The sequence below is a fragment of the Vanessa tameamea genome, chromosome 28 (assembly GCF_037043105.1).
Source record: "Vanessa tameamea isolate UH-Manoa-2023 chromosome 28, ilVanTame1 primary haplotype, whole genome shotgun sequence".
Lineage (NCBI taxonomy): Eukaryota > Metazoa > Arthropoda > Insecta > Lepidoptera > Nymphalidae > Vanessa > Vanessa tameamea.
This window is the reverse complement of record NC_087336.1, coordinates 52,997-65,528: the sequence shown is the minus strand read 5'-3', so window position 1 is coordinate 65,528 and position 12,532 is coordinate 52,997. Positions and strand designations below refer to the sequence as shown.

General features: G+C 35.0%; 2 protein-coding genes across 2 annotated transcripts; both read left to right on the top strand.

Annotated features, from left to right (window-relative positions):
* The first annotated feature begins 3,478 nt into the window (after positions 1–3,478).
* LOC135194256 (uncharacterized) lies at positions 3,479–4,554 on the top strand. Its single transcript, XM_064219549.1, has 2 exons — positions 3,479–3,588; positions 3,744–4,554. Exons 1-2 carry the CDS (start codon positions 3,538–3,540, stop codon positions 4,440–4,442), a joined length of 750 nt encoding a protein of 249 aa, XP_064075619.1. The 5' UTR covers positions 3,479–3,537; the 3' UTR covers positions 4,443–4,554.
* A 2,011-nt stretch (positions 4,555–6,565) lies between these two features.
* On the top strand, positions 6,566–9,577 carry LOC135194236 (uncharacterized). The gene is made up of 2 exons (XM_064219494.1): positions 6,566–6,620; positions 8,257–9,577. Exons 1-2 carry the CDS (start codon positions 6,573–6,575, stop codon positions 9,526–9,528), a joined length of 1,320 nt encoding a protein of 439 aa, XP_064075564.1. The 5' UTR covers positions 6,566–6,572; the 3' UTR covers positions 9,529–9,577.
* The last annotated feature ends 2,955 nt before the right edge of the window (positions 9,578–12,532 follow it).

Here is a 12,532-nt window from a genome sequence, read left to right as displayed (position 1 = left end):
GACTAATTACTGAGTTTCTTGCCGGTTCTTTTCGGTAGAATCTACATTTTGAATGGTCGATAACGTTAAATTAAATTACATTTTAAAAACTATACTTTTTTATTTAAGTTTTTATATTCATTACATTTTTTTACGTAAAAGTATGCAACAATAAAACAATCTCCAAGATTCTTGTGTACCAACTGTTCATTTATTTGATATCGAATAAGTCGGTAACCAATTTATTTCAACCTAGATATTATAATAATGGTTAAAAACATATCTGAAATTGCAAGCCACCTTGCCTTAGGGCAAAGGGTTGCTTATTAAACAAAAAAAATATGATATTATTATTCAAGGACCCAAGGGTATTATCGTTATCAAAACAGTATTTTTTTTACGTTTGACTACAATAACTAAGGCTTGGACTAAAGCGTCATAAGCGAGATTGAACCAGGGATTATAAGTTAGCTCAAATACCTGCCTCGATCAGCTGTTCGAGTTACGCAATGGATTACGCTGATGTCAGTGTTCGTCTGTACATGTCAATACAATTGTGAAAACGCCGATGACAGCAGTTTCAAGCAAGCCGTTGGTTTTCCTAGTATCTTACCTTTGTCACGTTTATTCAGATACATACTTAGTAAAATTATATCTTTTTTAATCAAAATCTAACTATATGAGCCAAGAGGACTTATGACTGACTTGTTTTGCTTTACTTGGTGGTTGAGCTTTGTGCAAACCGTCTGGGTAGGTACCATCCACTCATCAGATATTCTACCGCCAAACAGAAGTACCCAGCAGTATCGTTGTGTTACGGTTTGAGCCATGTCACAAGGGACATAACATCTTAGTTCCTAAGTTTTGATGGCGCATTGGCGATGTAAGGAATGATTAATATTTCTTGCAGCGCCATTGTATATGGTCAGCGGTGACCACTTACCGTCAGGTGGCCCATTTGCTGGTCCTATATAAAAAAAATCTTGCTTATACTCCTCAATCCTGAAAGATTCTGGGTTAAAACTCAGGAATATTTTTGTTACTCGTGTGTGTTCAAGTTAAAATTAATTCTATGATATTATATTCCCTTAAATTCTACTCTTACACTACATGGGCTAGTACAAATACACCTCACACCAGGATCTGTAGATAAATAGAGCGCTAGACCGTCTAAGCAGAAAGCAAACAAAGCACACGTAGAACAATATGAATATGATATTGTTGATGATTCGCGTCACGTCGCTTCCATTGCCCCCGAATATCATTTCGGATTGGACGCTCCACGTTTTACATTTCTCCCTGTAGCTGACGAGCTCGAGACGATACCACTTCAAAATGAAATTGCTTTCATAAGGGACGTGCGGTGCCTTCATCCACTATACCGGACGTGTGTCTCTAGAATTCTGACCTATGACTGCTTATATTAAACCAGGATCTATGTCTATCAATATTCAATGACGCTTCGAGTTTTATCACCATCAAGTGGCCCATTTGCGCGTCAGCCTACCTCTATTACAAAATAATAACATTATAATATAAAAAGTTATATTCATTTTTATTTGAGGTGAAATCTTGTCAAACCAAACATCCTTAATGCAATAAATAGGAGTATACAATATTAATCTATGTACGTAATAAATCAGGAGAGGTTTTTTGTAATGCTAAGATAAAAAATCTGCTAAACCAATATACATAAATCTTATACCAGAAGTTACAATGCATTTTCGAGAAGGTCTTGGTAATGGCTGTGTTTCGCAGTTTCACTCGCTTTAAAGTTAGATAACTTCCTCGGCAAGCATAATCTTCATGTTTCTTTTATAAATATAATTATACAAAATAATATTTTTAATGAATACAACATTTTGAATGGGATCCTGCTGTAAAAGCGTATACATTGTCCCATACGAGACATTAACCCTGTATAATCGGGTAATAAATGTTTTTTGTAAAATAACGTCGATTTCAACTGCAGACCCCAATAAGTTGCTTTAATGGAACCAATCAGTTGTTCCGTTCCAAATGGTACTCATTTTATATTTTGACACGACTCGCATTTACAAAACTGTACAACCTGAAACCTTCATTACTTCTGATATTGGGTCCAACGTGTCGCGACGTTGCGAGCATGTTGTACAAATGTTTTGCGAGTTTTATTTGTATTTTCAACTACTATTTTTACTTTGTTCGCGTGGATATTGGAAGTCTTTTGTATCGTTTGGGTTATATTTCATTGCTCTGGATACAAATTATGTAACGATGTCCTACTGACCGATTTCGGACACAGTAGCCTCAACGGAAACATCTCAATTAGCAATAAAAAAGCAGATTTCTTTTATTGCTAATTGAGATGGGTATTCTCTGGAGTTTGACATATCTATAGACTTTACTTTTAGAAGTTTTGCCTGAATCTTAATCTATTTATTAATACAGTCAAACAGCAATCCTTAGTATTGTTGAAGGTAGAGTGAGTCAGGGTAACTGCAGCCAAGAGAAACATAACAACTTTGCTCCCAAGAATGGTGGGGCATTGGTGCGAAGAATGTCTTGACTATTTCTCTACCAAAGGAACACCCCGGCCCAAGGTTTCAATTCTATGTTTCAATGTTAATTAGCAAATACATAACAAAATCAGAATATTCGTTATTCAAATAGGATCTTAGAGAAGGCATTCATTGTACATAATTAAATTAAATGTTAAGCTGTCATCGGTTCGAAATGTAGACACTGCTGAGGACAAAGGGCAACAAATTCAGAATTTAGTCCTTTCCTTAAAGGAAACTCATCGTCATATTGATAATATTATTCAAATTATTTATTACGAAATATTCATTAATATTATACCTTCTCATTTATTTTATCTATATATATATATATATAGTCGATATATAAATACCACTCACTGATTAAACACGAAATCTCAGAAGCTATAAAACCTACAAACTTGAAATCGGTAATTGGCAGGTAGGTTCTTTATATGGTGTAGACATTCGCTAAGAACGGATTTTACAAAACTCCACTCCTGAGGGGGTAAAACGGGGTTTGGAAGTTTGTATTAAATTCCTGTGTTTTTGAAGTAAGAGAATTGAAATTTAAAATGCATGCTCTATAGATGGTGTGGACGAGTACTAATAATGTATCTTTAGAAATCAACCCCCATTTAGGGTTAAAACATCCCCCATTTAGGGATAGTAGCTTGCATGTTATTGAAGTTAAAGTAATTCTAACAGAAGGATTTTAAATGATAAGAATTATTGAAAACAACTGCTTACTACACATATTATTAGGAGGGGGAGGAGGGATGGCAAAGCTAGGAATTAAATATAATTACGTTTCTTTTGGAATGACGTCATACTTAGGCAGTGCTTTACGAAATCGCTTACGCATAATTTATTATGAAACAATATTTAATATCGAAAGAGATAACGCGAAACGTTCAAACGCCGATATAACGATCTCAAGACGTGCTCGATAAGATATTCAGATAAATCAGAACTTATATGAGCTAATGTACTAACAAATCATAGCATTTTAACATTATTCTCATAGAAAATAAGTGATATGACTACACGACTATTTCAAGTTTGTCTAACGCAATTCCTGATTATTAAGGTATTGATACATATTTCATTGAGTAATATTATGTTTGTTTATAATTTAAGAAATATTATAATCTGTTGCTGAAATAATTTCCGAACGGTTCTTTTTTTAAATTAATGATTGTGTTCATGATCAATTTACAAATTGCATTAACGGTTTTTTTTTAGGTTATGGCGTCATATGGTTTGCCATATTCTCTGAGTCCTTACATCACAAGAGAATCACCGCAAATTTCCCAAAAGCCTTACGTAACAGAACGTGCGTACCACCAAAACTATCCACCGAACTACGCTCATCCTGTGTACAAGAAATCTGAACCAGTTTTGCTACAAGTCGTCAATCCACCGAGAACACCAGTTGTACCAAGTATCAAGACTATTCCAGCACCAAATAATTTAGAAATACCAAACAAATGTTCAGGAAACTTGGACTCTCACGTGCTTAATAATTTAGCTATCGCTTTGCAGCTTTTAATTGTTAATAATATTATAAACAACCCGCCCCCTGAACCGAATCACCTGGCTATACCTTTAGAAATGGGATTACCTTTAAATAAACTAAACGTCCAAGATCATGAAGTACCATTTCAAATGCCGAACTCCAAATTTTTAGGTTCCTCAAATTTTGGCAACGATGTGATGTCTAAGGGTATTATAGGAATGGGTTCGTTAGGCTCGCACTCAGCTTCACCGTTTTCTAGATCCGGTACCAACCTGATGTCACCATACGATGCCATCGCAAACAGCGTTCCGCTGTCGGACGCCATCACCTCGTCTTATTTGTCCAAAAAAGATTTCCAAAGTCCGTACGCCGCAATATTGGCGGCAGATTTGAATAGAGACTTATTCTCCATGGATTTCTTTTGAAGTTGTGTGTTATCTAGTCGATAATTTAAATATTTATTGAAATGTATTTAATGTTATTATTCAAATGTTAATTAAAGTATTACTGTTTAATTTATCAAATAGTTTTTTTTATTTAATACTGAAAACGTATTTTAATAAAGCAGCATTTCATTTCTCATTTTCGTATGAAGCGTAAGTTCTAACAGAACGAGTCCGAGTCGAAACAGGGAATTGAATAAATTCCCTGTTTCGACTTGTTGTTACGCGATATACCTTAATTAGAGGAAGAAAATAATTGTACCATAATAATGGTAGAAATGGACACAAAACGTATAAGATTTACAATTATCTTCTGTACAAGAAACTGACATTAATTAACTTTGGCAAAAATCTGATGATTAACGTTACTAATGAGAAAATAATTTGTAACACACGATGCCGCCCACAGAACGGAATGGAGTGGGGGGGGGATGTCCGTTGCCCTTTTCTTAAATCTCGACAACGTATTTATACAAAGAAAAACATGATTACTAAATTCATTTCCGTATTTATAATATAAGTTATGAAAATTTAATTGCCAATGTTGAGTACATGTCAAAATGTATAATTGTTGTATAAAGAGCGATTTCATTTAATTAAGCGATTCTTCGTCTTCTTCTTTCAAATGATAAAACGATTGGGATAGAAAGAGAGTTTCTCTCTTTCTATCCCAATCGTTAAACAGCGTTCAACTAAGCCGCTGTGAGTACCATGTGCCATCTGTCTATGAGCTTACGTTGTCGAGCAAGGGATTGTACGGGTGACGTTTTGATTGTATCTCTAAACCTACGTGTGTCGTGGGTGTAAGCTTAACGGGCACCTATTATTGTCAATGTAATAATTCAGCATTAGCAGCCTGTAAATTTCTCACTGCTGGGCTAAAGGCCTCCTCTCCCTTTGAGGACAAGCCATGGAGCATATTTTACCACGCTGCTGCAATGCGGGTTGGCGGAATACACATGTGGCAGAATTTCGTTGAAATTGGACACATGCAGGTTTCCTCACGATGTTTTCCTGAGATGAATTATAAACACAAATTAAGTGTAAGTAAACTCATGAAAATTCAGTGGTGCTTGCCTGGGTTTGAACCCGAAATCATCGGTTAAGATGCACGCGTTCTAACCACTGAGCCATCTCGGCTCTTCAGCCGCCTATTTATTTGATAAATCTTCCTGACCGATTTCGGTCACAGCTGTTCTCAATGATGTGAAGCCAACTGCGCAGATATCACTCCGCTCAAATATATGCAAGTGCAGCTGCAACTTCAATTGTCTCACGTTCAATGAGGCGGCCGACTGGAGATTTTCAGACGCAGGATGTTACGTGCAAAGTCCTGGGTGTATTAACATATCATACAGACAGACAGCTTTCAAACTTCGGGCTGCTACGGAATAAATCTTGACAGTTTGACATTTAATTTTTAACTTAGTGTTGCATATCGGTGTATATCGATAGTATTGTCACGTGTCAATACTATCGATAGTATCGATAACTCCCCGTGAGCAATACTATCGATAGTCCAAAACTATCGATACTATCGATAGTATCAATAGTATTGCCGTAATCAATAGTGTTGCTCACGGAGAGCTGTCGATGCTGTTTTAACTTTGTATTCACTACCCGGGGCTTGCAGTCCAATAACAGTAGATTTTATTATGTATCAAATATAATATAACAGTTAATCAATGTCAATGTTAGCTAATACTTCCTCTGCTCTGACTGTTATGGAGTTCATATGTCCAAAGGTTACCACCACTGGTATGAGAATTATAATCAGTCAGTTGATCAGAATTGAAACTGTAAGAAATATTAATCATTCCTTACAACGTCAATGCGCCGTTTGGTAGATACACTGGCTCATTCACATTCAAATCGGAACACAGCGGTACTATAGACACCCATCCTCGACGGGCTTGCACAAAGCCCTGCCGCCAAGTAAACATATCACTAATGTAATCTTTAACATTTATGGAAATATTGTAACGATAAACTTATTTCATATTTACCGAATTTCACATCCATCTTTTTACGCAATACCAGTATCGAGGCGTTGCGCACTTTAACCTTTATAAACGGTATCACTGTGTCATTTGTATCACTTTTAAAACTACAATGGAATACATAATTTTAGTTTTCACCTGCCTCGTGACATTTTGTCAGGTATGTTGGTATTTATTTATATACTAGACGAGAACCCGGCTTCGCACGGGTAAATGTTGTATGTTTTATTCACTCGGTATTATTATTTTTGAACAATCTATATTTTATCGTGGATAAGTTACAATCGAATCTGCCGAGCGCGAAATTATTATTTTGAACACACTTTCTGAACGCACCATACATGGACTGCCATGTCATTGAACTTCATGGATTTAATGTCGAAATATCTCGATTGTCCGAATAGGCGGATACACAATGTATAATTGTGGATAGGTTTCGATCGGGTCTGTCGTAGACCTGCACGAAATTATTAAGATAGATCTTAATTAGAAGAATCACTCATATCGACAGCGTTTATTGTGCTCAGTAATGTAGAACCGTTTGTGTGGAGTCGAATAAAGCAAAGTATGTAATAACAAACTGGAATAAAACTTATGAATGAAAATTCCGGGGATCAAATCCAAGGTCGACCCATTAAGGAATTGTTAAGTGTTTTAACTTTAAAAACGAAGGTTCTCAATTCGTTTTTCTGTCATTTATTAATTCATTTGAGAAATCGTTTTTTGTTGAAGAAGATTTACTTTCCATTTGGTCCCATTTCAATTTGAAGGAAAAATACCATCCCTAGGGGGAATGAATCGGGATTAAATATTTTTGGACTCCAATTTTATTTAAAATTTATTTTCATGGCGTTGACGTTTTTTGTTATAATTTAATATTATCTGTCAATGAATCGTTGGTGGCTTGTGAGAAAGCTGGCGGATATATAGTCTCGTGGTTTGTTAAGCAGGGAAGGCCGTTGACCGTTAGTAACCGAGGGTAAAATCAGGAGGGCTCATTACTCTAATTATATAAATGACGGAAAGTACTCTTATGTACATGTAGCCTAAGGTTCTTGACATTCAGATTAAAATGCATCAAGATTTTTATTATTTTGGTTCTTTTTGTTAAAATGTAATGTTGTAGCAATTTCGACAAAGCGGACACTAAAGATAACTTGAATCTCAGAGGATACTTTTTAAAATAAACGCCTTAAAGATAAAATATTGTATGAAAATTATTTAGATTTAAGTAGTTACCAAATTTTCGAATTGACGGGACTTGTCCGTTGTTTAGAAAGAAAAAGATTCATATTCTAAATATTTTTCTACGTTCGTTCGCATTTATTATGAATGTTACTTTAAATCGTGATTATAGCTTCGGGAGCAAGTTTAAAAATGTACATTTCATTCCGAGAACTGCAAGAGACATTTATCTGAATAAAAAGCGTATTCCCCGGGCACAGCTTTAATAGAAGAAAAGTTCAAAGTGCTCTCTGGACCATTTCATGAAATTTATAAAGCAAATTAAAACTTTACTGGACGCTAAATGGTAGAAAATTAAATTGAAACTAAATAATAAGATACTAAGAATGTTATAATCTTATATATAAAAATAGGTGTTTGGATAAATTTCATCCGATATAGACTTTTACATATTTTCTAAGATGACTATAAACATTGGAACAGATTATACTACCCGCTCTGTTATTAACAGTCTAGTATAGTTCAATCTGACCTGGTTGCTATTTGGTGGTTGCCGTGGGCAAAATAACAAAATATTCTCAATTGTATTGTATCTTTTTTTATAATTTCAGGTTAATTCACAATACTGTGGGGGCTGTGGACCAAATCCCATCGTGACGAGTCCACAGCTACTTACCAATGGACCTTATTTAACTGCACCGCAAGTCATGACGTCACCAGTGGTCTCTACGACTGTAGTCGATAACTCCGTGTCAAACGCTTTAGCGAATGCTTTACAGTTATTAATAGTGAGCGACCTCATCGAGTCTAAGCTATCGAAAATCGCTCCGAATTCATTACTGAACACATTCGCACCGATTCTTGAAAGATTTGGTCCATTGTGTTCTCCCGTAGTTGATGTCGTTGCGCCTTGCCCTACACCTATCGAAGTTATACCTCCTTGCGTTCCTTTAATCGAAACCATAACGCCCACTTGCTATGGAGGTATTACAGAAACTTTCTGCTCGAATCCTTACGGCGTCACTGAAACTTTCATTCCAAATTGCTATAACGGATACACTGAAACAATCGCAGCAACGCCCTGTGGGGTTACAGAAATTATTACTCCTAATATCGGCTTCAATAATATAGCAACACTGAATCCTAATATATACGGGGGTCTTACTGAAGTAATTTCAACAACACCATGTGTACAACAATTCCCGTTAAATAACGTGTTTGGTGGTTTTACAGAAGTTGTTACACCGACATGTGGCTCTAACTTTTTTAGTGGCGTAACTGAAGTTTTTACACAAAATCCGTTCACGAATAATTATTGTGATCGTTTCACAGAAGTCATTACACCAGTGTCCGCTTTTAATCCTGGATGTATTGGAGGTGTGACTGAAATTATAAATTCAAATCCATGCACACCGAACTTCTATGGAGGTCTGACGGAGATAGTCTCGCCCTTCACACCAGGCTGTTTTAGTGGAGTAACTGAGGTACTCACTCCCACGTCATACATGCCTAATTATTTACCTAATTACGGTGGAGTAACCGAAGTAGTTACTCCTTCCCAATTTTCACCGTTCTTTGGTGGTATCTCAGAATTTATTTCTTCTGTTGGTCCTTTCAATCCGGGTTATATACCAGAGGTTATCACGGCTAATCCCTATTGTCCCAATTACTTTGGTAACGTAAAGGAAATTATTGCCCCAACTGGGCCATATGCACCTGTCGCCGCTGAGGTACTAATCCCACCCGCTATTCCAGCTCAATTAACATGTAATTTCGGTTACATGCCGACAACTATGCCATGCGTCAGTTTCAACGTGGAAGCGTTACCGTTCGAGCCTTGTGGTTGTGGGTGCAACGGCTTCCCAAAAGGTTTCTATTATTAAGTATTGTTATTATTGTTAGACATTTATGTAATAAACTGTTTTTATTTAAGTTACATTGTTTTATTTAGTATCAACTACAAAAAAAAAAATATACATCAAATGTTTGATATACATACATTTCTTAGACATATCTCAGAAATGTACCTATATCAATAACCACTTTCTTATGATTGTATCATGCAATCGCTATTACTAAAAATAATTGACAACAGTTCCGTCTTTTGTTTTATTTAAGGAGTAGTTCGTTATACACGATAAACATATTGGCTTCATCTCCATCCACATTAAATTACGCACGGTGAGCTTACGAAATAATAAAATCTCTGCGTACAAAGCATTCAGCTTTAATCCCGAGCTGTCTTCAGTTAAGTGATTAACCTAACTTTAAATAATATTAAAGACTACTATAACAAAGCGGTGACATATTATTTATAAGAGCTGTGAGAGGTCCATACTGATTGTTGGTAAAAACTTTTAAATCTTGGGTCGAGGTAATTTACAAAAGGCAAAAAAGATACAGCATACTCAATAATTTATTAATTTAAAAATAATAATAACTTAAATACTAAAACGATCATTTACCTAACATACCGAAAATATTTCCAATTAAAGGGTTATTGTTTACATGAGCAACACCTGGGCCTGAAAGTACGGAAGTTCCAGATATTATGTTAGAATTTATCAGACCTGGATATAAATCAGGAAAATTGATACCAGGCGAAATGATATTAGGAACAGTATTTGGAAAATACCTTTCAGGACAACCGCACGAAAACGCCGGCGATGAAAGGGCTTCTCCAATAATCGGTGATGCCAGTTGAGCCGCTAATTCTGAACCACCTTTCGTATTTTTGAGCAAATTACTCACTATCATCAGTTGCAACGTATTTACCAAGTTCTGGCACACGGATGGCGTACAATCTGTAATGATTGTGGTGGGAGCTGGTGATACGAGTTGGGGTAATGATGGAATATTCGGATTTTCTATCAGAGTTTGTTGATATGATAAAGGGTTATTGAGCGGTGCTTCGATTATTGTTTCTGGAATTTGCCTGTTGAATACGATGTTTTGGGGTTGACGGTTCAGACATTGCGAAATGACATCCTGAAATAAAAAAAAAAAAACATTAATAAAATAAATAATCCATAGACCCACGAGAATACATTCGTATCGATTAAGAAATGGAGAATAGAATAACTGAGGACGTATTATACGAATACAGTAAAATTAAACAATCTTGGTCTTTTTTAAAAATTAATAAAGGTTTGTTTTAAAGGATATTAAATCTATAAAAATGATTGACAGACTCGAGAAACGTAAGAAACAACTTGATATTGTTTTGAACGATGCGACGAGAAGTAAGTCGGTAGACAGGCAATCACCGAATACTCTGTATGTTATTTATTAACATGCAATTCACGTTTCATAAAATTACACCGACTAGACTACATGTTTCATGAATATCAGTGTAGTAATTTTTTCTCTTAGGCGTTACAAAATAATGTGTCCTCGTTTATTAATATATTGGAAATAATTTAAGATATATCTTAAAATAGGTTTACCTAAAGGTTAGCATAGGGTTAGGGCTTAATAAATGCCAGTGGGTATGTAATATAAAATAAAAGATACGCAAAATGGATCACCGGATATTAAGAGGTCACTGTTAGTCGAAGACAGTTGTAATTATCTTTGGTCGTGTTTACCAATTAGCAGTACGTGTCCTCCTGGGGGTGTATATATATGTTAATGTATATTAAGATATAATCTCTGTTATGGTGAGCTTGAGCTCTTGACTAGTACGCGAAATATCTATTTTCTGAAGAAGTATCTTGATAGAAAATATTTTAGATGACATCAGAGGGCTATGAGCATTAAGGTAAATTGTAGTACCTGTACCGGATACAACGATAAATATTTATACAGGGAATCAGACACATTATGCCATAGTAGAATTTTAAACATCTCAAAAAACGTAAAAATTCTACAGATTAATTCTTTATAAGGTAGGTAACACTGAGACCGCGATCTTTCTTTACAACCTTGCTTATAATTATCTCTTGCTCCAATATTTAAAGGTTAAGGTATAATTTTCATGCTATTTATAAATTTATTAAAGTTTTTCGTGCTCCATAGACCGACCTCTTTTACGCCCGAAACTTATTTGTTTAGGATTAAGTGTAAATTACGAAGGTTAAGGCTTCGGGTATGAAGGTTATCCACATTGCTACATATTAAATTCTATTATAATTTTCTTTTCTTTTTTTTATAGTTACGCAACCGATCGACCGTTAACAACTCAATTCAATTAAAACATAAGAAAAACATTTTCAGAAAAAAAAATTACTTTTGTTTATTATTTATGTATATTTATATTTATATTTGAAATTTCAAAAAATGATTGTGTGATATTGTCACTCCGAGTATAACAAAGTTAACTGTAATTTGGACTTTATTATAATAAATTTAAAGATAATAGAAATTAACTTACTGGAATTTGAAACGTTGCAAAACAGAAAAATATAAACAATTTCTCCATTTCTGTCGTTATAGATGTGAATGCACTCGACGAAGAAGGTTTTATTGAAATCATTTTTTTTTCTTATATATTTATTCTTGTATTATCTGTAGTTCGTGTCGTATCTAAATCACGCGTTGATAACATTTCCATTAGCGTTATAATACGTTGAGCAAGCAATGTTCAATGCAAAATAAAGGCAAAAGATTGTAGTTTCGATGGTACGGGAACAGATGCTTGCTTAGAAATGCCTCAACGGCTTGCTCTCATAGCTTAACGTGATAGATAATTGGACATGTCAATGTGTTTGATATATTTTTACTTATCGCGGCTTCTCTTGCGGTACCACCATCGAAAGATGCTAAGCTATTGTTTAAAATGTGTGAATATGTTATAAGTTTACCTATTCGTTTTTAATAAAACATTATATAAAAATAAGAGAACAGATTATTGATGAACATATTATATTAATGAAGTAATATTCAGTT

What these genes read in the sequence shown, in the direction of transcription:
- LOC135194236 (XM_064219494.1), top strand. Translation starts at nt 6,573, where the DNA reads ATGGAATACATAATTTTAGTTTTCACCTGCCTCGTGACATTTTGTCAG. An exon ending in GCCTCGTGACATTTTGTCAG is followed by an intron (nt 6,621 to 8,256) that starts GTATGTTGGTAT and finishes TTATAATTTCAG; the next exon opens with GTTAATTCACAATACTGTGG.
- LOC135194256 (XM_064219549.1), top strand. Translation starts at nt 3,538, where the DNA reads ATGACTACACGACTATTTCAAGTTTGTCTAACGCAATTCCTGATTATT. An exon ending in CGCAATTCCTGATTATTAAG is followed by an intron (nt 3,589 to 3,743) that starts GTATTGATACAT and finishes GTTTTTTTTTAG; the next exon opens with GTTATGGCGTCATATGGTTT.